This window comes from Schistocerca nitens, chromosome 4, assembly GCF_023898315.1.
Source record: "Schistocerca nitens isolate TAMUIC-IGC-003100 chromosome 4, iqSchNite1.1, whole genome shotgun sequence".
NCBI lineage: Eukaryota > Metazoa > Arthropoda > Insecta > Orthoptera > Acrididae > Schistocerca > Schistocerca nitens.
Genome location: NC_064617.1, coordinates 223,731,335 through 223,758,695, shown reverse-complemented (window position 1 = coordinate 223,758,695; position 27,361 = coordinate 223,731,335). Strand labels below are relative to the sequence as shown.

The 27,361-nt window shown below is 43.0% G+C and overlaps 1 protein-coding gene across 1 annotated transcript in view; it reads right to left on the bottom strand.

Moving 5' to 3' along the window:
* Window positions 1-27,361, bottom strand: part of LOC126253074 (syntaxin-8) — an 81,462-nt gene that overhangs the window by 35,171 nt on the left and 18,930 nt on the right. The window contains exon 2 of the mRNA XM_049954168.1: window positions 24,583-24,777. Within this exon, the coding sequence (XP_049810125.1) occupies window positions 24,583-24,777 (195 nt within the window). The remainder of the gene's footprint in view (window positions 1-24,582; window positions 24,778-27,361) is intronic.

Here is a 27,361-nt window from a genome sequence, read left to right as displayed (position 1 = left end):
TGGAGAAGTTCACTTCCATATATTTTTTGAGAGTATTTTCTAGACCTTTACCACAAACCTGGGAAGATAGCAAAATGATAGATTTCACCTTGAGTTATTTAATACGTGTTGCAGCAGAATGGGGCACAGCTCATCCCGAGAATTTTTCACCTTGGGAGGATTTTAAGGAAAAATTTTGGAGAAAATGCTGATCTACTAGCACACAACAGAAATTGACATTATTATTATTATTTACATTTTATGGCCTTCACTGGACAACTCTAGCCAACTTTATACAAAGAATTTTTCAGTTTCCTGTCAGCCCTGTACTTCTTCATTCTCTCGGATCTCATCCTTCTTTCTTCATCGGAAATCACCTTTCCTATTGTCTGTTTGTTGATTCTCATTTGCAGACTGGTTTGTCTGCCTGTGAGTTCCCTGATTTTGTCAGTTTTGTTTCTTAGGCCTTCCAATGTAATCTGTAGCTCATCCATATCTTCCTTGATTTCTGTAATCCACTTAATGTTGCACTTAATATTCCACAATTTTTCTTTTATTCACCTGATGATCCTGTTCTCTGGTGTTCTCATTAGGTGTCCAAAAAATTAAATGTGTTTCTTTCTGATTGTACTCATTACCGGTTCTATTTCCTTGTAGACTGTTTCATTTGTCGCTACCCTCCAGTGTCCGTCTTTTTTGTATGATTTGTTGATGCACGTTCTAATGATTATTCTCTCTATTTTGAGTATTTTGTCTATTTGTGCAGTGTTAGTTGTTTTGAAGACGGTTTCACTTGCGTATGTTATTTCTGGTTGAGTGGCTGTTTAGTAGTGTTTTAATTTCGTTGCTATTGACAGGCTCTTTTCGTTGTAGGTGTCCTTGGTGCTATATTGTGCTCTAGTCAATTTGTTTATTCTGTTATGCCGTGTTGGCTTTTCATTGAGGTTATATGTTATGATTTCTCCCAGATATTTAAATTTATCTACAATTTTGATTTCTTGGTTTCTTATGGCAATTTTGTTTATGAGTGGTGGGTCAGTTAACACGATGACTGTTTTTTCGAAGGATATTCGAATACCAATTTCCTGTGCTACTTCCTGTACTGAGATAACTTGTTTGGTTTCCTGAATACTGTTGGACAAGAGAGCAAGGTCATCAGCAAATCCTAGACAATTATTAGATACAAAATAACTCTTGCGAAAGTTTTAAAAAGTATATAGAATGGCATCTGACTTGTTCCGAACATTTAGATAAGACATACAGGTGTCCCATTAAGTCTAAATATTGATACGAAGGTTACCATATTATGTACGAAACGATGTTTGGTATAGAGGCTAGATGACAGTTAATGATTAACTTTTGTTAAGGAATTAGATATGCAGAACACAGAAAGGAATTAACATACACCAGAGGACAACAGGGGAAGTAATAGCATGGATAGTAAAAGACTCCCAGACATGTTCATTACGAAACAAAGCATTAATGTTCACCAAGTACAAAGAGAAAACAAAGGTAGGAATACACCAATGAGTGGGCAAAACATATCCAACCCCTGACATAATAAAGAGTGTTAAAACAGCACTATACCTTGACAAGTTTTTGTGTCTAAAGTAGTAGCTAGTAGTGAGAACAACAGAATACAGGAAGTCCAAGAGGGACACACACAGAGAATACAGTGATTCTTTACTCTATAATAGCTACAAAAAACAGAGAACATCTTGGAACAGGGACCACAATCCAGGACGTAATAAACAGCTATTAGACCCATACATAGAAAAGGTTGTTTCCGTTGCTAATAAGATACCTACAAGAGAATGGTTATTAGAAGAGGAAGAAAGAGAAAAAGAGGATATTCAACTGAAACCCATAGTAATGGGGACTATTTATGGAAAAATCGTAGATATTTATATTGACTCAGGTAGTGAAGTATCTTTAATGTCACAAGAATTAGTATATGCTATCAAAACCAAATTGCATTTCCAATGTTACCAGTTATAGGAGTATATTTAGTAGGTATTACTGGAACCAAAGGTAAGCCTGTGAAGCATCAAATGAGAATACCTATTACCATAGGAAAACACGAGTTCTAGCAAACTTTATTAATAATGATGAAAATAAAAGTACCTGTGTTACTTAGTACTGAATGGTTGTTAAGGTACAAAGTAGTTGCCAATTTTGATACGAAGACCTTATTTCGTAATTTCAATGGCAGCAGTAGTAAAATGCCATATAACTCAGAATCTAAGATAAATCCATCCATTATCTTAAACATGAAAATACATTTGATTATGAATGCTCAGTTAGTTTCACAAGATAAAATGGCAAATGACATACTAACTAGTGAAAGGCCGATATTTAACAAAGTTTATGAATCAGCACTGATACCTGCAGAACAAAAGCAAGAGTTATATAAAATTCTGACTAAATATAGTAATATATTTTCCGACAAACCAGGCATCTTTGGACATTATATACATAAATTTAAGATAAAGGATTTAAATCCTTTTTTTTAACCACACTCTAGTGGCCTTCTGTTGGCCACTAGAAAAATTGTTAAATATTCCTGATAAGAGCAAGGAGAATAAACAAACAAGAAGCCTTGAAAATTTCTTTCTCTCACCAGGTCCTCTTTCCTTCCTAGTATTAAATGATTTAAATAAATGTTCTTTTCATCAAAAATAAAATAATTAGTGCTGTGGATCTTAATTACTGTCTTCTTGGCTAAAAAGAGTAATTTATTAATTTTTCAGTAATGCATGGCATCTCCAGACTGCAACCAAGCACACTCAAGGTTAAAGTTCTTCTTAACAGCCAGTGTAAGAAACAGCTTTTCAAGATTTGGGTCATAATGTAGCTCTGAAAAATTCTTGACACTGTTATTCAAGACCAAGTCAGACAGATGCGATTCTGAACAACTATGATAATCGGTGTCGGTAGGGCAAGTTCCACAAATTTTCGCTTTTCACAAAAGAGAATTTGTTCATTCCAAAAGACTGTGATATTAAACAGGGATCGCACAGTACTACCTAGCATTCAAGATACAAAGTCTTCTGCTTGCTTGCACTTTGTATCATAATTACTAGGATAGGAAAGATGATCACAATATTCACTTCAAAAATGAGAAAAACAATTACAAGATAAGTAATTATTATTTCATAAAACTTTCTTCTCAGTGTTCAACTATTATAGTATATATTCATCTTCTTACAAGAGCATATAATGACAAAAATTAATATTTTCTGACATCTTGCAGCAATGGCAGCTATTGTTTCCTTTTTAACAATAGAAGTACACCTTTGAAAATATGTCCTTTCTTAGTCAAGTCTACTATCGCAAAAAAATCATTAGTAAAGTCACAGAATACACAAGTGTGTTAAAATCACGGAATGCTAACAAGCCAATGATATTATTTACAACACTGCGCTCTCACAGGCGAAAGCGATAATTGAGCTTATGAAGTGGTACTGTAATACCAAATACTTATCAGCTTGAGAGCAGCAGATCAAGGAGTAATCAACAAAATGGTAAGTGCTGGACACTTGTGCATTAAATAAACATCCAGAAACCAAAAGGGACAGACCCGTTAGTACACAGGAATTATTAAGCAAATTTGAACAGGCCAAATATTTCACCTCCATGGATCTGACAACTGGTTATTGGCAGATCAAGCTACATGATGACTCTAAAAAACACACTGCATTTTTATTTGATGAAAATCTTACCAATTTAGAGTATTATCATTTGGGTTAAATCTTTCAATGTTGGGTTTCATATGGGCACTCAATGAAACATTAAGTAAAGAACTGTTATATGAACTCACTGTTTGTGTAGATGACATTTTGCTAGTATTGAAAAGTTGGTACGACCATTGTCATTTACTCACGAAAACTTTGCGAAAGTTGAATGAAAAGGGGAAAGCCATAACATTGTCAAAAATCGCATTTTGCAAGGGAAGAATTAAATTTTTTGGGAAATTTAGTTGGGGTTAAGGGCATAAAACCCACCCAGACAGAATCAGAGATATACAGGAGTGACCGGAACCTCAAAATCTAAAACAGTTGCGTTCATTTTTAGGATTAGCAGGATCCTACCATTGATACAAACAGGGACAAGTATCAAATGATCCAGGGTTGATATATCTTTTAAAGAAACTGTCTGTGTGGTCATAGGACGAGAGTGCAGCGGAAGCTTTTACAAATGTTAAATAGGCACTGGTAGATGCCCCTAGTCTGTCATCCTGTAATGGTTGAACTGTTTAAGCTGGCCACAGATACATCAGAGTACAGAATCACAGTGGAATTATTCTAAAAGGAGTGGAATTCCGAAATGGGGGAGCATAGAACAATAGCATTTGCTAGCAGAAGTTTAACAAAGCATGAAATGAACTGTACAGCCATAGAGAATGAAATGTTAGCAATAGAGTGGAGTGTTAAAAAAAAATATCTCAGCTGTGTTTTTACAAGACTATCAACATAAAAATTAATTATATAAAAGGATTTCAGACCACAGGTCCCAATGCATCATCATGATTACTATTACGTATGAATGCTATTACATGACCTGAAGGAGCGGGAGTGATTTTTGCCATCAATTTTTTGGGATTAAGTTACATGAATAATGACATAAGGACTCTAGCTTTGAGGATAAAACAAGACATGAAAGAGGATCTTTACTTTAATGACACATATAACAGTTGCAAAGAACTATCATCACAGAAAATTCTGAATGGGCGATGACAAAAGATGAGTTATTTTGGAAAGCACCATCAGATCTGTGAAGATGGAGACTACGTTTTCCATGTGATGTAGAAACAGATCTTATATGGTTCATACACAAATGATATGGTCATTTTGGAATAAGGAAGTGTATTACACACAAGTGTAAATTTTATTATTTTAAGAATATGACTCATAAGATAGTTACTATGTTAATATCGTGTTCAGTCTGTCAACTCATTAAAGAGGATAATAGTCATGTGCACTATAAAACATATGCGATAATTCGAAAAGGTCTGCACAATTTAACGGCAGTTGAGTTCTTTGGCCAATTACCCACAGGAAGGGAGGTGTAAATTACATATCAGTGTTGGTCGAATGTTGGTCAAAGAACGTTAAACTTTATCCCATTAAACAAGCAAATACCAATACAGTAAAGCATTGTTTGCAAGATTTTCAAGATGACGGTAAACTGTGACTTCTACACACATAAAAAAAAAAAAAAAAGTTTTGTATCACCTTGGTTCCGAGAGTTCCAGAACCTGTACAGAAAATTGGAACAGATATCAACATAAATATAATTTCCGCCCTTTTTATTGCTCATGAAAACCACACATTGCATGCTGTACCACCATACAGCGAGACCTACAGAGGTGGTGGTCCAGACAGCTGTACACACCGGTAATTCCAATACCCAGTAGCACATCCTCTTGCATTGATGCATGCCTGTATTCATCGTGGCATACTATCCACAAGTTCATCAAGGCACCATTGGTCCAGATTGTTCGACTGAACGGCGATTCCGTGTAGATCTCTGAGTGGTTGGTGGGTTATGTCGTCCATAATCTGCCCTTTTCAATCTATCCCATGCATGTTTGATAGGGTTCTCTCATGTCTGGAGAACATGCTGGCCACTCTAGTCGGGCAATGTTGTTATTCTGAAGGAAGTCATTCACAAGATGTGCACGATGGGGGCACAAATTGTCATCCACGAAGACAAATGCCTCGCCAATACGTTGCCAATATGGTTGCACTATCAGCTGGAGGATAGCATTCACATATCTTACAGCCATTACGGCGCCTTCCATGTCCTCTAGCGGTACATGTCGGCCCCAAATAATGCCACCCCAAAACATCAGAGAACCTCCACCTTGCTGCACTCACTGGACAATGTGTCAAAGGTGTTCAGCCTGACTGGGTTGCCTCCAAAACTGTATCCTTGTCCATCCCTGCTCCCAACACCTTGCCTCATAAGTCATATGCCTGCAATAGGCCCAGATGCACAATATGTTCTGTACAACATCCCACTACCAACTATCTGTCACTGGTATCTCAGCAGCGCTGCAACCACTGTGCTGCATTCTGTTCGCATGCATGCCCACTGAAAAACCATGGCCAAGAGGCACTGGACCACCTAATTGTTGAACATGCCATCCAAAACTATGTGCTCCACAACCTGTGTCATTTAGATTCTTCCCACCAACATCGTCTTTTCTGAATTGCTCAGGTGTGAATCCTCCACACAACACTACATCTGTTCCTCTAATCCCCCTGGCCTCAAAAATTGCTTCTGCCTGTCCTCCACCTGCCTATCTCCTTCCCTGCTCCCACTCCAGTACTACAAATGCCTTCCACCACATCAATGAACCTACAAAGACCTTACCTCTCCCCCCTCCCCTCCCCTCCTTCTTCCCAAGGCACAGCCACACGATGTTGTACTTAGCAACCCACTGGGTCCCCACTCCAAATTCCAGCAAATTCCCACAGGGTGGACTGGCATCTTTCCCTGCCCCTATCCTGCTATCCCCTACCAAGCACACATTCCTTCCTTATGCTCCTTACCCACCTCAATTAGAATTCTGCTAATGTCAGACACAGTTACAATCAGGTCTTAGTACCCAGAGACAGTATTCGTGTGTGTGTGAGAGAGAGAGAGAGAGAGAGAGAGAGAGAGAGAGAGTGTGTGTGCTCGTGAGTTTCCTGCTTTGTCCATGTTAAAGATATGTAAACTGATTGTTGTTGTTGTGGTCTTCAGTCCAGAGACTGGTTTGATGCAGCTTTACATGCTACTCTGTCCTGTGCAAGCTTTTTAATCTCCAAGTAACTACTGCAAACTACATCCTTCTGAATCTGCTAAGTGTATTCATCTCATGGTCTCCCTCTACGATTTTTACCCTCCATGCTGCCCTCCAATACTAAATTGGTGATCCCTTGATGCCTCAGAAAATGCCCTACCAACCGATCCCTTCTTCTAGTCAAGTTGTGCCACAAATTCCTGTTCTCCCCAATTCTATTCAGTACCTCTTCATTAGTTACGTGGTCTATATATCTAACCTTCAGCATTATTCTGTAGCACCACATTTCGAAAGCCTCTATTCTCTTCTTGTGCAAACTATTTATCATCCATATTTCACATCCATACATGGCTAAACTCCATACAAATACTTTCAGAAAAGGCTTCCTGACCCTTAAATCTATACTCAATGTTAACAAATTTCTCTTCTTCAGAAATGCTTTCCTTGCCATTGCTAATCACATTTTATACCTCTCTACCACAACCATCATCAGTTATTTTGCTCCCTAAATAGCAAAACTCATTTACTACTTGAATGTCTCATTTCTTAATCTAATTCCCTGAGCATCACCTGATTTAATTCGCCTATATTCAATTTATCCTCATTTTGTTTTTGTTGATGTTCATCTTATATCCTCCTTTCAAGACACTGTCCATTCTGTTCAGCTGCTCTTCCAGGTCCTTTGCTGTCTCTGACGGAATTACAATATCACTGGCAAACCTCAAAGTCATCTCCATGGATTTTAATTCCTACTGCTTCCTTTACTGCTTGCTAAATATACAGATTGAATAACATGGGGGCTAGGCTACAACCCTGGTTTTTGTACAAATTGTAAATAGCCTTTTGTTCCATGTATTTGGCCCCTGTCACCTTCAGAATCTGAAAGAGAGTATTCCAGTCAACATTGTCAAAAGCTTTGGTTAAGTCTACAAATGCTACAAACATAGGTTTGTCTTTACCTAATCTATCTTCTAACATAAGTAGTAGGGTCAGAATTGCCTCACACATTCCATCATTTCTATGGAATCCAAACTGATCTTCCCCGAGGTCAGTTTCTACCAGTTTTTCCATTCGTCTGTAAAGAATTCGCGTTAGTATATTGCAGCCATGACTTCTTAAACTGACAGTTTGGTAATTTTCACACCTGTCAACGCCTGCTTTCTCTGGGATCGGAATTATTATATTCTTCTTGAAGTCTGAGGGTATTTCGCCTGTAACACGCAGCTTGCTCACATGGTAGAGGTTTGTCACGGCTGGCTTTCCCAGGGCTACCAGTAGTTCTAATGGAATGTTGTCTACTCCCGGGACCTTGTTTCGACTCAGGTCTTTCAGTGCTCTGTCAAATTCGTCACGCAGTATCATATCTCCCATTTCATCTTCATCTACATCCTCTTAAATTTTCATAATATTGCTCTCCAGTACATTGCCCTTGTATAGGCTCTCTACATACTCCCTCGACCTTTCTGCTTTCCCTTCTTTGCTTAGGACTGGTTTTCCATCTGAGCTCTTGATATTCATACACGTGATTCTCTTTCCTCCAAATGTCTCTCTAATTTTCCTGTAGCAGTATTTATCTTACCCCTAGTGGTGTATGCCTCTACATCCTTACATTTGTCCTCTAGCCATCCCTCCTCAGCCATTTTGCACTTCCTGTCAGCCCCATTTTTGAGACATTAGTATTCCCTTTTGCCTGCTTCATTTACTGCATTTTTATATTTTCTCCTTTCATCAATTACATTCAATGTATCTTCTGTTAACGAAGGATTTCTACTAGCCCTTGTCTTTTTACCTACTTGATCCTTGCTGCCTTCACTATTTCATCTCTCAAAGCTATCCATTCTTCTTCTACTGTATTTCTTTCCTCCATTATTGTCAATCGTTCCCTAATGCTCTCTCTGAAACTCTCTACAACCTCTGGTTCTTTCAGTTTATCCAGGTCCCATCTCCTTACATTCCTACCTTTTTGCAGTTTCTTCAGTTTTAGTCTACAGTTCATAACCAATAAATTGTGGTTAGAGTCCACACCTGCCCTTGGAAATGTCTTACAATTTAAAACATGGTTCCTAAATTTCTGTCTTACCATTATATAATCTGTCTGAAACCTTCCAGTGTCTCTAGGCCTCTTCCATATATATATATACAAAACGAAAGCATTGGTATGTTGATAGGACACAATAAAAAACACACAAACACACACACAAATTAGGTTGCTTCATCAGGAAAGAGAGAAGGGGAGGGAAAGACGAAAGGATGTGGGTTTTAGTGGAAAGGGTAAGGAGTCATTCCAATCCCGGGAGCGGAAAAAAAGCTCCCGGGATTGGAATGACTCCTTACCCTCTTCCTTAAAAACCACATCCTTTCATCTTTCCCTCTCCTTCCCTCTTTCCTGACGAAGCAACCTTGGGTTGCGAAAGCTTGAAATTTGTGTGTGTGTTTTTTTTATTGTCTCCTATCAACATACCAACGCTTTTCGTTTGGTAAGAAACAGCATCTTTATTTTTAGATATATTTTTCCCACGTGGAATGTTTCCCTGATGTGACTTACCAAATGAAAGTGCTGGCACTTCGATATAATAGCTTTCCGCTCCCGGGATTGGAATGACTCCTTACCCTCTCCCTTAAAACCCACATCCTTTCGTCTTTCCCTCTCCTTCTTGAATTTTGTGTGTATGTTTGTGTGTCTATCGACGTGCCAGCACTTTCGTTTGGTAAGTCACATCATCTTTGTTTTTAGATATATTTTTCCCACGTGGAATGCTTCCCTATATATATATATATATATATATATATATATATATATATATATATATATATATATATATAGACACACACATTCCACATGGGAAAATATATTAAAAACAGAGATTCCATGACTTACCAAACGGGAAAGTGCTGGTAGATAGGCACTATAAAAAACACACACACAAAATTTCGAGCTTTCGCAACTCCGGTTGCTTCTTCAGGAAAGAGGGAAGGAGAGGGAAAGATGAAAGGATGTGGGTTTTAAGGGAGAGGGTAAGGAGTCATTCCAATCCCGGGAGCAGAAAGACTTACCTTAGGGGGAAAAAAGGGCAGGTATACACTCGCGCACACACACACCTATCCATCCACACATATACAGACACAAGCAGACATATTTAAAGACAAAGAGTTTGGGCAGAGATGTCAGTCGACGCGGAAGTGCAGAGGCAAAGATGTTGTTGAATGACAGATGAGGTATGAGTGGTGGCAACTTGAAATTAGCGGAGATTGAGGCCTGGTGGGTAACGGGAAGAGAGGATATATTGAAGAGCAAGTTCCCATCTCCGGAGTTAGGATAGTTTGGTGTTAGTGGGAAGTATCCAGATATCCCGGACGGTACAACACTGTGCCAAGATGTGCTGGCCGTGCACCAAGGCATGTTTAGCCACAGGGTGATCCTCATTACCAACAAACACTGTCTGCCTGTGTCCATTCATGCGAATGGACAGTTTGTTGCTGGTCATTCCCCCATAGAAAGCTTCACAGTGTAGGCAGGTCAGTTGGTAAATCACGTGGGTGCTTTCACACGTGGCTCTGCCTTTGATCGTGTACAACTTCTGGGTTACACGACTGGAGTAGGTGGTGGTGGGAGGGTGCATGGGACAGGTTTTACACCGGGAGTGGTTACAAGGGTAGGAGCCAGAGGGTAGGGAAGGTGGTTTGGGGATTTCATAGGGATGAACCAAGAGGTTACAAAGGTTAGGTGGAGGGCGGAAAGACACTCTTGGTGGAGTGGGGAGGATATCATGAAGGATGAATCTCATTTCGGGGCAGGATTTGAGGAAGTCGTATCCCTGCTGGAGAGCCACATTCAGAGTCTGATCCAGTCCCAGGAAGTATCCTGAAACAAGTGGGGCAGTTTTGGGGTTCTTCTGTGAGAGGTTCTGGGTTTGAGGGGATGAGGAAGTGGCTCTCGTTATTTGCTTCTGTGCCACATTCAACCTAACTGCCCTTGTCAAAGATTTACTGTCCTACACTCGTAGTCTCTGCTGGAAATATCACTTTGCCACGAAGAAAAATAATCCTGATCCCACTCCTAATGATCCAACTCCCAAAGACACTATCCAAATTGAACCCTGCCTGGAACAGTTCCGTCCTCCATCACAGCGGGACCCACCTCCTCTTCCTCAAAATCACCCTCTCCAAACCTTCCAGGAATTCCTCACTTCCAGCCTTGCCTCTCAATCTTTCTTGAAAAACCTTAATCCTACTCCCAACATCACCACAGCCGAAGCCCAGGCTATCCGTGATCTGAAAGCTGACCGATCCATCATCATTCTTCCGGCTGACAAGGGTTCCACGACCGTGGTACTTGATCGTCGGGAGTATGTGGCAGAAGGACTGCGTCAGCTTTCAGACAACACCACATACAAAGTTTTCCAAGGTAATCCCATTCCCGATGTCCAGGCGGAGCTTCAAGGAATCCTCAGAACCTTAGGCCCCCTGCAAAACCTTTCACCTGACTCCATCAACCTCCTGACCCCACCGACACGCCGCACCCCTACCTTCTACCTTTTTCCTAAAATTCACAAACCCAATCATCCCGGCCGCCCCATTGTAGCTGGTTACCAAGCCCCCACAGAACGTATCTCTGCCTACGTAGATCAACACCTTCAACCCATTACATGCAGTCTCCCATCCTTCATCAAAGACACCAACCACTTTCTCGAACGCCTGGAATCCTTACCCAATCTGTTACCCCCGGAAACCATCCTTGTAACCATTGATGCCACTTCCTTATACACAAATATTCCGCACGTCCATGGCCTCGCTGCGATGGAGCATTTCCTTTCACGCCGATCACCTGCCACCCTACCTAAAACCTCTTTCCTCATTACCTTAGCCAGATTCATCCTGACCCACAACTTCTTCACTTTTGAAGGCCAGACATACCAACAATTAAAGGGAACAGCCATGGGTACCAGGATGGCCCCCTCGTACGCCAACCTATTCATGGGTCGCTTAGAGGAAGCCTTCTTGGTTACCCAAGCCTGCCAACCCAAAGTTTGGTACAGATTTATTGATGACATCTTCATGATCTGGACTCACAGTGAAGAAGAACTCCAGAATTTCCTCTCCAACCTCAACTCCTTTGGTTCCATCAGATTCACCTGGTCCTACTCCAAATCCCACGCCACTTCCCTGACGTTGACCTCCATCTGTCCAATGGCCACCTTCACATGTCCGTCCACATCAAACCCACCAACAAGCAACAGTACCACCATTATGACAATTGCCACCCATTCCACATCAAACGGTCCCTTCCCTACAGCCTAGGTCTTCGTGGCAAACGAATCTGCTCCAGTCCGGAATCCCTGAACCATTACACCAACAACCTGACAACAGCTTTCGCATCCCGCAACTACCCTCCCGACCTGGTACAGAAGCAAATAACCAGAGCTACTTCCTCATCCCCTCAAACCCAGAACCTCTCACAGAAGAACCACAAAAGTGCCCCACTTGTGACAGGATACTTTCCGGGACTGGACCAGACTCTGAATGTGGCTCTCCAGCAGGGATACGACTTCCTCAAATCCTGCCCTGAAATGAGATCCATCCTTCATGAAATCCTCCCCACTCCACCAAGAGTGTCTTTCCGCCGTCCACCTAACCTTCGTAACCTGTTAGTTCATCCCTATGAAATCCCCAAACCACCTTCCCTACCCTCTGGCTCCTATCCTTGTAACCGCCCCCGGTGTAAATCCTGTCCCATGCACCCTCCCACCACCACCTACTCCAGTCCTGTAACCCGGAAGGTGTACACGATCAAAGACAGAGCCACGTGTGAAAGCACCCACGTGATTTACCAACTGACCTGCCTAGACTGTGATGCATTAAATGTGGGAATGACCAGCAACAAACTGTCCATTCGCATGAATGGACACAGGTTGGTTGGTTGGTTTGTGGGATTAAAGGGACCAGACTGCTACGGTCATCGGTCCCTTTTTCCAAGTACTAAAAACACCCACAGAGAAGAAAAACGATTAACAGAATAGAGCACAAACGACACAGAACAAGAGAAACTGAGACAAAGACCACACAAAACGAACTAAAATCACACAGAGTGTGACGGTGGTTGGCCGACCATAGAAATAAAAAAAAGGAAAAGCCAACCACTTAAAACACATTAAAAAATCAGTTTAAATCCGGAGGCCAAAGGCCAGAATCTACACAAAACAATAAGATAAAACAGAAACACTTAGATTAAATGATAAAAAACCCCTGCCCGAATAAAACGTAAAACTAAGTCAGCCGTAGCAGAGTCAACTGTTAAAAGGGCAGGGAGCGTGTCAGGCAGTGCGAACGACTGCCTGGGCACAGCTAAAAGCGGACACTCCAATAAATTATGGACCACAGATAAAACGGAGCCGCAGCGACAGAGAGGTGCGTCCTCACGGCGCAATAAGTGGCCGTGGGTAAGCCGAGTGTGCCCAATGCGCAGCCGGCAGAGGACAACAGACTCCTTGCGGGAGACCCGCATGGACGACCGCCACACAGTCGTCGTCGCCTTGATTGGACGGAGTTTGTTGGGCGTGGGCAGATTGCGCCATTCAGCGTCCCAAACCGAAAGAACTTCGCGGCATAAGACTGCCCGCAAATCAGTCTCCGGGAGGCCAATCCCCAGAGATGATTTACTAGTGGCCTCTTTCGCCAGGCGGTCAACATTCTCATTGCCAGGTATCCCAACATGGCCTGGGGTCCACACGAAGACCACAGAGCGGCCGCAACGCGCAAGAGTATCGCGCAAGAGTATGCAGGGACTCATGGATAGCCATCACCAGACGAGAACGAGGGAAACACTGGTCGAGAGCTCGTAAACCGCTCAGGGAATCGCTACAGATAACGAAGGACTCACCTGAGCAGGAGCGGATATACTCTAGGGCACGAAAGATGGCGACCAGCTCAGCAGTGTAAACGCTGCAGCCAGCCGCTAAGGAACATTGTTCGGAATGGTCCGCTAGAGTTAGCCCATACCCGACACTACCAGCAACCATCGAACCGTCAGTGTAAACAATTCCAGAGCCCTGATACGTGGCCAGGATGGAATAAAAGCGGCGGCGGAAGGCCTCTGGAAGGACTGAGTCCTTCGGGCCCTGTGCCAAGTCGAGCCGAAGGCAAGGGCGAGGCACACACCATGGGGGCGTGCGCAGAGGTGCCCGGAAAGAAGGTGGAACAGGGAAAAACCCAAGCCCAGAGAGGAGCTCTTTGACGCGCACGGCGATCGGACAATCTGACCGGAGCCGACGTCCTGGCAGATGGACGACTGACTGCGGGAACAGGACACGGTAATTTGGATGCCCGGGCAAGCTAAAAACATGGGCAGCATAAGCAGCCAGTAGTTGTTGGCGTCGTAACTGCAGTGGAGGGACACCTGCCTCCACTAGTATGCTGTCCACAGGGCTGGTGCGGAAAGCACCAGTGGCAAGGCATATCCCGCTGTGGAGAATTGGGTCCAGCACCCGCAACGCAGATGGGGATGCTGAGCCATAAGCCAGGCTCCCATAATCCAGACGGGACTGGATTAACGCCTGGTAGAGCCGCAACAGGGTAGATCGGTCGGCGCCCCAGCGGGTGTGGCTCAAGCATCTCAGAGCGTTTAGATGCCGCCAACACGCCTGTTTAAGCTGCCGGATATGAGGCAGCCAAGTCAACCGAGTATCGAAAACCACCTCCAAAAACCTGTGTGATTCCACCACTGAAAGAAGTTCGCCGGCAAGATAAAGCCGCGGCTCCGGGTGGACAGTACGTCATCGGCAGAAATGCATAACGCAGGTCTTGGCTGCCGAAAACTGGAACCCATGAGCTACAGCCCAAGACTGCGTCATGCGGATAGCGCCCTGTAGCTGACGTTCAACAGCTGCAATGCCAGTAGAGCTGTAGTAAAAGCAGAAGTCGTCAGCATACAGGGAAGCGGAGACAGAATTTCCCACGGCCGCAGCGAGCCCGTTAATGGCTATTAAAAACAGGCAGATACTTAAAACAGAACCCTGTGGCACACCGGTCTCCTGGACGTGGGAGGAACTATATGAGGCCGCGACTTGCACGCGGGAGGTACGATACGACAGAAAATTTCTGATAAAGATCGGCAGAGGGCCCCGAAGACCCCATCCATGAAGCGTAGAAAGGATGTGATGACGCCATGTCGTATCGTACGCCTTCCTCATGTCGAAAAAGACAGCGACCAGGTGCTGACGGCGGGCAAAGGCAGTACGGATGGCCGACTCAAGGCTCACCAGATTGTCGGCGGCGGAGCGGCCTTTACGGAACCCACCCTGAGACGGAGCCAGAAGGCCCCGAGACTCCAGTACCCAATGCAAGTGCCGGCTCACCATCCGTTCGAGAAGCTTGCAAAGAACGTTGGTGAGGCTAATGGGGCGGTAGCTGTCCACCTCCAAAGGGCTCTTGCCCGGTTTCAAAACGGGGATGACAATGCTCTCCAGCAATTGCGACGGGAACTTACCCTCGACCCAGAGACGGTTGTACAGGTCGAGGAGGCGTTGCTTGCAGTCCACTGAAAAGTGTTTCAGCATCTGACAGTGGATGCTATCTGGCCCGGGAGTGGTATCAGGGCAAGCGGCAAGGGCACTGTGAAATTCCCACTCACTGAATGGAGCATGGTAGGATTCAGAAGTGTGGGTGCGAAAAGAAAGGCTCCGACATTCCATCCGCTCTTTAATGGAGCGGAAGGCCTGGGGGTAATTCGCAGAAGCGGAACTCATAGCAAAATGCTCTGCTAAGTGGTTTGCAATGACGTCGGAGTCAGTACAAACTGCTCCATTCAGTGAGAGCGCAGGGACGCTGACAGGTGGCCGATAGGCGTAGACGCGTCGAATCTTGGCCCAGACCTGCGATGGAGGGACATGGAGGCCAATGGTGGACACATACCGCTCCCAGCACTCCTGCTTGCTTTGGCGGATAAGGCGGCGGGCCCGTGCACGCAGCCGTTTGAAGGTGATGAGGTGTTCAATGCAGGGATGTCGCTTGTGACGCTGTAGCGCCCGCCGGCGATCTTTGATCGCTGCAGCGATCTCAGGCGACCACCAAGGCACAGTCCTCCACCGAGGGGACCCAGAGGAACGGGGAATGGCAGATTCGGCGGCAGTAACGATGCCGGTGGTGACCGATTGAACCACCGCATCAATGTCATCATTAGAGAGAGGCTCAATAGCGGTAGTGGAGGAGAACAAGTCCCAGTCAGCCTTATTCATAGCCCATCTGCTAGGGCGCCCAGAAGAGTGATGCTGTGGTAGTGACAGAAAGATCGGAAAGTGGTCACTACCACACAGGTCGTCATACACACTCCATTGGACAGACGGTAAGAGCCTAGGGCTACAGATTGAAAGGTCAATGGCTGAGTATGTGCCATGCGCCACACTGAAGTGTGTGAAGGCACCATCATTTAAAATCGAGAGATCGAGCTGCGACAATAAATGCTCAACTGTGGTGCCTCGACCTGTTGCCATTGACCCACCCCACAGAGGGTTATGGGCGTTGAAGTCGCCCAATAGCAAGAAAGGTGGCGGCAATTGGGCTATCAGCGCAGCCAGGACATGCGGCGAGACATCACCATCCGGTGGAAGGTAAAGACTGCAGACGGTAACAGCCTGTGGCGTCCACACCCGAACAGCGACAGCCTCTAAAGGTGTTTGGAGAGGGACAGACTCGCTGTACAGAGTGTGAAGGACATAGAGGCAGACGCCACCAGACACCCTTTCATATGCTGCCCGGTTCTTATAATAACCCCGATAGCCACTGAGGGCGGGGGTTCGCATTGCTGGAAACCAAGTTTCCTGAAGAGCAATGCAGAAGAAAGGGTGAAGGCTGATAAGTTGTTGGAGCTCAGCTAGATGGTGGAAAAAACCGCCGCAGTTCCACTGGAGGATGATATTGTCCATGGCTGAGAAAGGCGTGAAAGGACTGGGAAGGCAATTTACGCCGCTTGTTCACTCACTGCCACCGATTCAGTACCCGTGCGAGTGGCATCCATGGCGTCTGAGGGACTGGCGAGATCAAGGTCCTCAGCGGACGCTAGAATCTCGACCTCATCCTCAGACGCAGAGCGCGAAGGGTGCGGTGGGGTTGGTGCCACCGCAAGTTCTTTGGCCTTAGAGGTCTTTCTCTTGGACTTCTCTCGCTGAACCTTGGGTTTCACTGGCTGGGAAGGCTTCACCGATTCAGTCTCTGGGACAGAGGAGGATCGTGAAGCCCTACACCCGGCCGCTGGTGAGGACTTATGCCACTGTCGGCCGTCATCCTTCCCGCTGGTGGAACCCTGGGAAGGGAGGGTCCCAAGGGAACTCTTACGGGCGAGAGTAGCCGAAGAGGTTAGACGCTTCTCCGGCTGAGAAGCGGGGACGGACGTCCCCGACGGGTGGGAGGATGTTGCTCCTGAGGTAGGTGGTGCAGGAGCAACCGGTGGGGTAGAGCTCCCCCACGGGCAAGGGGGCAGGAGGAGTCGTACTGCTTATCGAGCTGGCTGGAAGTCTTGAAACTGATGGGGCTAGCACAGTTGTTGTAGCAGCTGCGTAAGAAGATTTCATTCTCACAGGATGGAGTCTGTCATATTTCCTTTTGGCCTCAGCATAGGTCAGCTGGTCCAGGGTCTTATATTCCATGATTTTGCGCTCTTTCTGAAAGACTTTGCAGTCAGGAGAGCAAGGGGAATGATGCTCTCCGCAGTTGACACAGATGGGAGGCGGGGCACATAGAGTATTGGGATGTGATGTGCGTCCGCAATCTCGACACGTGAGGCTGGAAGTGCAGCGGGAAGACATATGCCCGAACTTCCAGCACTTAAAGCACCGCATCGGGGGAGGGATATAGGGCTTGACGTCACAACAGTAGACCGTCACCTTGACCTTCTCCGGTAATGTATCACCCTCGAAGGCCAAAATGAAGGCACCGGTAGCAACCTGATTGTCCTTCGGACCCCGATGAACGCGCCAGACGAAATTAACACCTCTACGCTCTAAGTTGGCGCGAGCTCGTCATCAGACTGCAAAAGTAGGTCCCTATGGAAAATAACTCCCTGGACCATATTTAAACTCTTATGTAGTGTAATGGTAACGTGAACATCCCCCAAGTTGTCACAAGCAATTAACCTGCGTGACTGGGCGGAGGATGCCGTTTGTATCAGTACTGACCCAGTGCACATTTTGGACAAGCCCTCCACCTCCCCAAACTTCTCCTCTAAATGCTCGACGAAGAACTGAGGCTTTGTGGATAGAAAAGACTCCCCATCAGCTCTCGTGCAAACTAAGAATTGGGGCGAATAACTATTACCTCCATCCTGAGACTTACGCTCCTCCCACGGCGTGGCCAGAGAGGGGAACGTTTTCGGATCGTACTTTTGATCATTAAATTGAGCCCGAGAACGCTTAGAGACTACTGGCGGCTGGCCGCCAGCGAGAGATGATGTACCACGCTTCATTGCGGGTCATCCGCCCTGATGCCACCTACTCCGACCAAGGGCCCTCCCCACGGGCGCCACCCAGCCGCAGCAATAGCCATATGGCAGGATGTCCATTGCCGGGAGTCCTGATGCCCCAGGGAGATGGGCATCTACTCCTTGGCATACGTGGGGAGTTAACGGCGCAGGCATCAGTAGAGCGATCCCTGTGTTGTCAGGGGGCTACAACCAAGAGGGTACATGGCGGCCCCACCACAACGGATTGGCTACCGTGCTGGATCTTAGGTGCAAAAATGTCCAAGGTCGTCGTCGCAGTTAAAAGCAACACTGCAGAGTGCAGCGTGGTAATCACACCCAGTGACGTATCCCCGCCCAAGAGACAGAAAACGAGCGGGACACCATTGCAACGACGAAAAAGTCGGCGAAAGGTCTCAACGCACGACGGATACAGTGCACCATGTAAGGCGCCCTTCCCCAATTGGCTCGCTCTTCGGAATAATTTAGAAAGATGGAGGTCAAACCCGAGAGGGGACCATCACATAAGGCCGAAACATATGAGACTCCTTTTAGTCGCCTCTTACGACAGGCAGGAATACCGCGGGCCTATTCTTACCCCCGAACCCGCAGGGGGGGAATGGACACAGGCAGACAGTGTTTGTTGGTAATGAGGATCACCCTGTGGCTAAACATGCCTTGGTGCACGGCCAGCACATCTTGGCACAGTGTTACACCGTCCGGGTTATCTGGATACTTCCCACCAACACCAACCTATCCGAACTCCGGAGATGGGAACTTGCTCTTCAATATATCCTCTCTTCCCGTTATCCACAAGGCCTCAATCTCCGCTAATTTCAAGTTGCCGCCACTCATATCTCACCTGTCATTCAACAACATCTTTGCCTCTGCACTTCCGCCTCGACTGACATCTCTGCCCGAACTCTTTGTCTTTAAATATGTCTGCTTGTGTCTGTATATGTGTGGATGGATATGTGTGTGTGTGTGCGCGCGAGTGTATACTCATCCTTTTTTCCCCCTAAGGTAAGTCTTTCCGCTCCCGGGATTAGAATGACTCCTTACCCTCTCCCTTAAAACCTACATCCTTTCATCTTTCCCTCTCCTTCCCTCTTTCCTGATGAGGCAACAGTTTGTTGCGAAAGCTTGAATTTTGTGTGTATGTTTGTATTTGTTTGTGTGTCTATCGACGTGCCAGCGCTTTCGTTTGGTAAGTCACATCATCTTTGTTTTTAGATATATTTTTCCCACGTGGAATGTTTCCCTCTGTTATATATATAGCGACAGTTTTTTTACTTACTCCATTGTATTATAATTACTCAGTGGCTATTGTGTGTTCTAGGGCATGAAGTAATTGTTATGCACGTACTGATTAATTAATAAAATGTTGTTTCTGAAAGCTTTCACATTTACATTAAAAATTACTCAACAAAACACTATGGGCCCAGGCACAGGTGTGAAAGTAAGGTCTTACAAATGTTAAAATTGAAGTCATGTACAGAAATCCAGAGCCAGTTCAGAAGTTACAAGTGTGCTGATAATCCATATTATACTGATTGATCATTCTTGTGTGCAGACTGCCAATATTTTTTTTCTCTCACTCAAAGCTAAAAATGAGTGGTACAGTCACAACTAGACTTCCAGTGGTTGAAAAGTTGACCAGGGGTGACAATTACTCGATGTGGAAATTTGCCATGAAAGTGTATTTGGTCCATGATGAACTGTCGGATGTTGTTGAAAATGCTCCTTCGTATCTGATGAAACATGACAATTCTTGGAAGAAGAGAGACAAAAAGACACATTCCCGGATTATAATTTTTATCAACAAGATGAATTATTCTCATATGAGGGACACAAAGATGACAGCTGAAGCCCTGACAGCCTTGGAAAATTCATTTGAAGACTCAGGATTCACATGTAGAGTGAACTTGCTTAGATTATTAATCACTACCACATTAGATAAAAGCAAGTCAGCAGATGACTACTGCAATCAAATAATAATGACTATGTTTAAGTTAGATGAAATGAAGACTGCGGTGAGTGAAGAGTGGATAGGAACTCTGCTCCTGGCTGGAATACCCAATCATTATCAACCTATGATTATGGCACCTGAAAACAGTGGCAACGAATCACAGGAGATTCTATTAAAGTGAAACTGCTACAAGACGTCAAACCCAAAGACGCAAATAGAAATGAAGAATCTGCTCTATATACAAATATGAAGAGGCCTACAAAATGTATTATTAAATGCTACAAGGGCAATAAACCAAATCAAATTAATAAATATTGTTCAAGCAAGGACAAAAAAGGAGGATGCTCCTCAAAAAATAACAATGATGGATATGTATTTACAAAACAGACACAACGAAAGTACGCTTTTCTTGCTGCTGATGTTAAACAGTCTCAAAGAAAGAATATGTGGTATTTAGATTCCTCTGTGTTGACTCACATTACATATGATGGAAAGAAGCTTCATAATGTCAAACCATGTAATACTTCGTTGATCAGTATGGGAGGTGATGGCTAAGTGGCAGAGACTGCTGGAAGTGTTGATCTGACCTCCTATACTGGTGATAAAACAGTAGAAGTAGAAGCATATGATGTCAGTCATATCCCAAACTCAGCTGCAAATGTGCTATCAGTAAAATTCTAAGTAAAGGGCATAAAGTGACTTTTAACAAAAAAAGTTGGATTCATCTATGATGCAGAAGGTGAACTAATTGCCAAAGCACCGCCTAAGAATGGTACCTATTGCTTAAACACAACTGAAATGAAACAGTGCTACTATACAAAAGACAGGGAATTCTTATGGCATCACTGGCTAGGACAAATGAACCACAAAAGTAAGCTGAAACTGTCAAAGGCTTAGATGGGACTAAATGAAGATACTGTGATTAACAATCCCCTGAGTTGTGCATCATGGGAAAACAGTCATTTCTTCCATTCAAACCTAGCAAAAGTAATTCTAAACACATCTTAGACTTAGTACATTCTGATTTGTGTTGGCAAATGGGAGACAGCATCTTTTGGTGGAAATCATTATTTTCTCATATTTATTGAAGATTTTTTGAGGTTCAAATTTGTTTATTTCTTGAAGAAAAAATCTGTGGTAACACAGATATTTAAAAACTTCAAAGTCATGGTGGAAAAACAGACAGGCAGAAATGTCAAGAAGTTGTGGTCTGACAATGAAAAAGAGTATGTAAACAATGCACTAAAAGGATTCCTGGCTTCTGAGGGCATCCTCCACCAGCTTACAATACATTACAGTCCACAGCAAAATTGTGTTGCCAAGAGAGCTAACAGAATGTTGGTTGAAAGGCTTGTACTTGATGTTCGATGCTAACCTCTCATGGAGTATTGGGCTGAAGCTGTATCTGCAGCTGCATACCTTTACACTTGGAGATAAGATGCCATATGAAATATTGGCATATGAGAAGATCTTGTTTATCACATCTGAGAATTTTTGGCTGCAGTGGATTCATCAATAGGAGACTGGCCAGATAAATGTCAGCAGGGATGTAAAATTCGTGGAAGATGGGAGTTTTTCAAGTTCAAAGACAGAGGAACCTAAGACCACCTTAGGATTGGAACAAGTAGTAGTTCTTCAGGACATCAATACTTCACAAATTGAAGAAGAAGTTAAATCAGAAGACAGTGATAATGAACCCTTTTATGCCTGTGCCAGTATGTCAATAGAAACTGAAGCTCAAGACAAGGGTAATGAGAATCAAAACATAGTTCAAGACGTTACACCTCAAAGGTCAAATAGAAAACGCAAACCCTAGACATGGCCTGTTCATATTACTTACTATTTGAAAGAAGGATTTCCAAGTCAAGAAACATTTATGGCACACCTACTGGTAAAAGGATGCACTCAAGTTCAAGGTGTTGATTGTCAGGAAACCTTTGCACCAATAGTCAAGCATGCATCCATTATAGATCTCTTTTCTACAGCAGCTCAAGAGAACCTTGAGATCTACCATGTTGACATCACTACTGCTTATCTCTATGGAAATGAGCTTACGGCAATGTGGGTGAGGGTTCCCCCATTTGGGGAAGTTCGGCCGCCAAGGGCAAATACTTATTTCATTCGACGCCACATTGGGTGACTTGTACGTCGGAGATGGGGATGAAATGATGATGAGGACAACACAACACCCAGTCCTGAGCGGAGAAAATCTCCTACCCCAGCCAGGAATCGAACCCGGGCCCCTTGGCGTGGTATTCTGCTATGCTGACCACTCAGCTAATGGGGATGGACATCTTTCTATGGAGACTTAAAAGAAGAAATGCACATCATTCCATCAAAAAATTTTGCAACTCCTGGTGAAGTATGGAGGCTGAAGAAAGCTGCTTATGGACTCACAGGCTGGTAGGAATTGCAATAAAAAATTAATGAGGTGTTAAGAAAACTGAAATTGAACAGATCAAACACTGATCCATGTATCTATTCTCATGGAGATGGCACCAAATTAGTCATAGTAGCTTTAAATGTTGATGGTATGTTATTATTTTCAAATGACAGAAGTGTTTTGGACCAATTCAAAAGTGCTTTGTAGTTTTTTATATATATAAGATTTAGGAAAGATATACCAATGCCTAGGAATGGAAATTACACGGGATAGTGATAAAGGAAAAATTTGGATCTCCCAGAAATCCTATGCCAAAAAAGTTCTGGAGAAATTTGGAATGAGTGAAGCCAGGCCGGTGTCAACACCACCTGAACTTGGTTTGGACTCTGAAGCAGCCGAATCAGGTGATATCAAGGTACCACATCAAGAAACAATAGAAAATCTTATATATCTATCCCAAATCTCCAGAACCTGATGTGTGTTTCACTGTAAATCTCCTTAGTAGATATAATCACTGCCTTAAAGGATTCATTGGTTGTCAGTAAAAATACTGTTTAGATATTTAAAGGGAACCATGGACTACATGCTAGAATTTTCTAGAGATGATAACAAAGAAATAATGGCCTTCAGTGATGCAGATCTCTTTTAATTTCGTGGTCTAATAAGAAACAAAAAACTATTGCACTTTCTATCTGTGAAGCTGAATATATGGCCTTGGCATCAACTGTTCAAGATTTGCTGGGCAAAATCAACTTGTGTTTAAGGTAGATCAAGGCAGTGTCATAAAGTCATTTACAGTATTTTGTGATAATAAAGGACCCATTCAGTCAGCCAAGAATCAAGCAAAAAATTCTGCATCAAAGCATACAGATATACAGTATCACTTTGTAAGAAGGCATGTTGAGGCAGGTGTTATTAATGTTGAACATCTGCCTTCGGAAGAAATGTTAGCCAATGCTTTCACAAAACCACTTAGCAATGCCACAGACATGAAACAGGCGTAAGAAACTGTGGTTGTGTGAAATAAGTGAAGGAGTAACTGTACATTTAGACTTCATACTGTGTGTCGACGTCAATTTAAGGGGTCATGTTAAGATATGTAAATAGATATCGACAATTTTTTTGTTTATTCCATTGTGTTATAATAACTCAGTGGTTATTATGTGTTCTGGGGTGTGTAGTTAATGTTACGCATGTACTGATTAATTAATAAAACACTGTTTCACAAATCTTTCACGTTTATAATAAGAAATGCTCTACAGTCTGAAGGCTGAAATATTTATAGCAATCTTTTTAACTGAGCCTGTCTGCACCTCCATGCCTCCTCTATATAATAAATGTTTAATTAATATAATAAATTAAGGAATTACTTTACAATGTCAATGTATTTGTCATGCCTAATACCTGCAGTACACATTACTGATAAAAAGAACTAATAAATAAATCTGATTATCATCTGTATCATCATGTTTTGGTCTAGCTCAAACATCATCTCTGAACTACAAATTTCTGGCACGTGTATGAGTAGTTCGAAATTTCAATCAATCTTGTTGTTTTCTACTTCCAGTTTTCCTTAAGAAACAAATGTTTAGTAACCAATGAATAATGGACATGGAACTGTGGTCTTCTTTTTATCTTCTCCATATATCACACATGCTCTAGTTTTAAAATCTTTCAAAATTTGGTTTAATGATAATATTCCGCTTCCTCAGATGTTGTTAAATTAATTTATGACTTTGTTTTCCAATCAAACAACACTCATTTTTCTGGCAGACCTAGTGTAATATTAACTTTCATTTTACATTTGTTTTTTTATTTCCCTGTATTTGTGTTTGCTGAAAACTGCTGCATTACCATTGTAATTGGTTGTTTAATGAGTGCCATACATGGGCACAATGGTGTAGGCCAGACTGTACAGTTACCATTTAAAAGAGCTACATGCCTGCAGTATTTTTACAGTTATGTTAGGACTGTCAACATTTAAGAACAGTGTATTAGTTCTAATCAAAGGATACATCATTGATGATAATGAAGCAACACGTAACTTCTCCTGTAATTGCTGAACTTCTGAAGAATATTGTTTCATTCGGAGACGGACTGCTGATGAGAGGGATGCATAAAGGTGAGACGTCTTCTGCTCAAGACTTCGAGCAGTCAACTGTTCCATTATCTCCCTGTACAACTTCTCACAATCCTCATGTTCTTTCAGCCTGCAACACAGAGAAAAATTCAAGAGAAATTCTCAACGTACGAAGATGACCATGCAGGGATACAAGTCAAGGGAGACACAGCTGGAATGGAAATGAGAGGAACCAATAAAAAGAGAAAGAATAAAGTAGTATCATGCACAGTTTCCCTTTTAACTTAATACTTGATAAAACAATATAATTTTTAGGAAAGAAAAGAAAACTTCAACTGCCTTGTCACTTTTTTTTTTAAAGAAGTTTGTGTCAATAAATACATGTTTCTCTTTATTTTAAAGATCTTAAATTCAGTAGCCTCTAAATCCAATGTGTAGCCTTTAAACAGGTAAATAACTTCATGCAAAATCATTGGTGTGTAATTTATCCAAAAATTTATGAAGCAATAAGATTAGAATGGATTTTAAATTGAAAATATACACATAAGATACCTAAAAGCTTGTAATAATCATTCTTAATTAAATGACACATAGTACACAGCACAAAAACAAAATATCAACAATTGCTTGCTTGTAAACGTTCAGCAGCCCACTTGAGATTAATGTCAGTGACCAAACAAAGACTCAGAAGGATTCTGCTCTATGTTGCATGTTTGTTGCTGTGTGTTTGTTGTTATTACAGGTACTATGGGTTTATTTACTGATTGTCACTTTTTATTTGTAGTTCTCAGTTGCTACATATTGTCATTTTCGTCATTTAGAGATAATGAATGGAGCAATGAACGCTGGCAAATGGAGTGGGAAGTGGAGAAATGAGAACATCTCTGACATATTCTTCTTATGAGTTCAATATAGGGGTGAGAGGAGCGGAGGTAGCTAGAAACATTTGCAGCACTGTGTATTGAGATAATGCCATTGGAAAGAGCATGGCATGAAAGAGGTTTTCTCATTTACACTTGGAGTGGTCACCATCCAGGTCTGCTGAGTGCTGTTGGCAGGCAGGGTGCACTGAGCCCTTGTGAGGTCAACTGAGGAGCTACTTTATTGAGAAATAGCAGCACTGGCCAAGAAAACAGTGGCTGGGAGAGTGGTTTGTTGATCATATGCCCCTCTGTATCCATATCTGCTGACGCCTTAGGGCTGAGGATGACATAGCGGCTAGTCGGTACTGTCGGGCCAGTTCAGGATGGATATCTATTTCTCTCTTCCCCCCCCCCCCCCCCCCCCCCCCGTGCATATTCAGGAAGAAGAAGATCATTTAAACACATTAGTCCACAATGGTGCATTCAGGGTACTCAACAACTGGCAAATGTGATGAACTGTGATCATTACACCATTGTGAAACATTTGCATGCAGTGGGGAAAGTTAAAAAATCTGGTGTATGGGTACCGCATGCTTTAAGCCAAAAATAACAAAAATCAGCAGATGGCCGTATGTGTATCTCTGTTTGCTCATCATCAATTGGCTCATGAACACTATCAACCATTCTTATCCTATATCATTACTGATGACAAGAAATTGTGCCTTTATTCCAACATAAGGAAAAGAAACAAATGGTTGAGGCCAAACAAAGCAGAAACTCCCATACAAACACTTGCATGCATTCAAAAAAAGGCTTCCTCGAAGTGTAACCATCACTGCTGACATTTACTGCCAACAACTGAGACATCTTGCAGACATACTCCAAGAACAACGACCAGGAAGACTGACTGAACTGATCTTACTCCCTGATAATGAGTGCCCACATTCTGCAAAAAGAAAACTATACAGGAGTTGGATTGGGAAGTCACTCCACATCCACCTTATTCACCTTACCTTGCCCCCTCAGATTTTCCATATTCTCCGCAATCTATCAAACAACCTTAAAGAAACTTCCTTTCTGGATGAAAATGCACTCTGAACATGGCTCGACGAGTTCTTCACCTCAAAACCACGTGATTTCTAAAATTGTGAAATCTGAACAAGAATATATTATTGATAACTGAAGTCTCTGTTATGTGTATCTGTTGCGATTATTAAACTTATAGAAAAACGTTATGAACTTATGCATCAACCCAATACTTAACACATATTAATACAAAATTGTGTGCTAAAATACACAGTATATCTTGCTGCAAGGATCTAATATAGTTTTATGTTCTGCATACGAAAATGATAGGGTGTACTGTTTCTGAATTTCTGCATGGTCCGATACTGGAATGACAGGCTTCAATTGCCACATACACTCCTGTTTGTTCATAGAGCTCTAGGTGGCATACCTGTTTCAGCTGAGGTAAACAAATTAGAAATGGCCATGAAAGAAAGCCATAGAAAAACATTCCACTGGTTAACATTACAAACAGGTATGTAAGCAGCATCTGTTCACAGCAGTGTGCACAAACTCGAACTGAAACCTTACAAAGTAATGTTAGCGCATCGACTGACCTACTCAGGTACTTTTTTCCGACAAAGGATCTACGGATATTCCACGCTGGACATTGCAAGAATACACAGCATCAGTGCATATATGACAGTGTTAATGTGTTTTTGATTACATAATTAAACCTTGTTGGTTCTCTGAAAAATGGTTGCAATACATGGTACACATACCAATCAGACATTGAGGTTTGGTGGAAAATGATCAGTCCAATAATTTGAGTTACACTAATTGCAC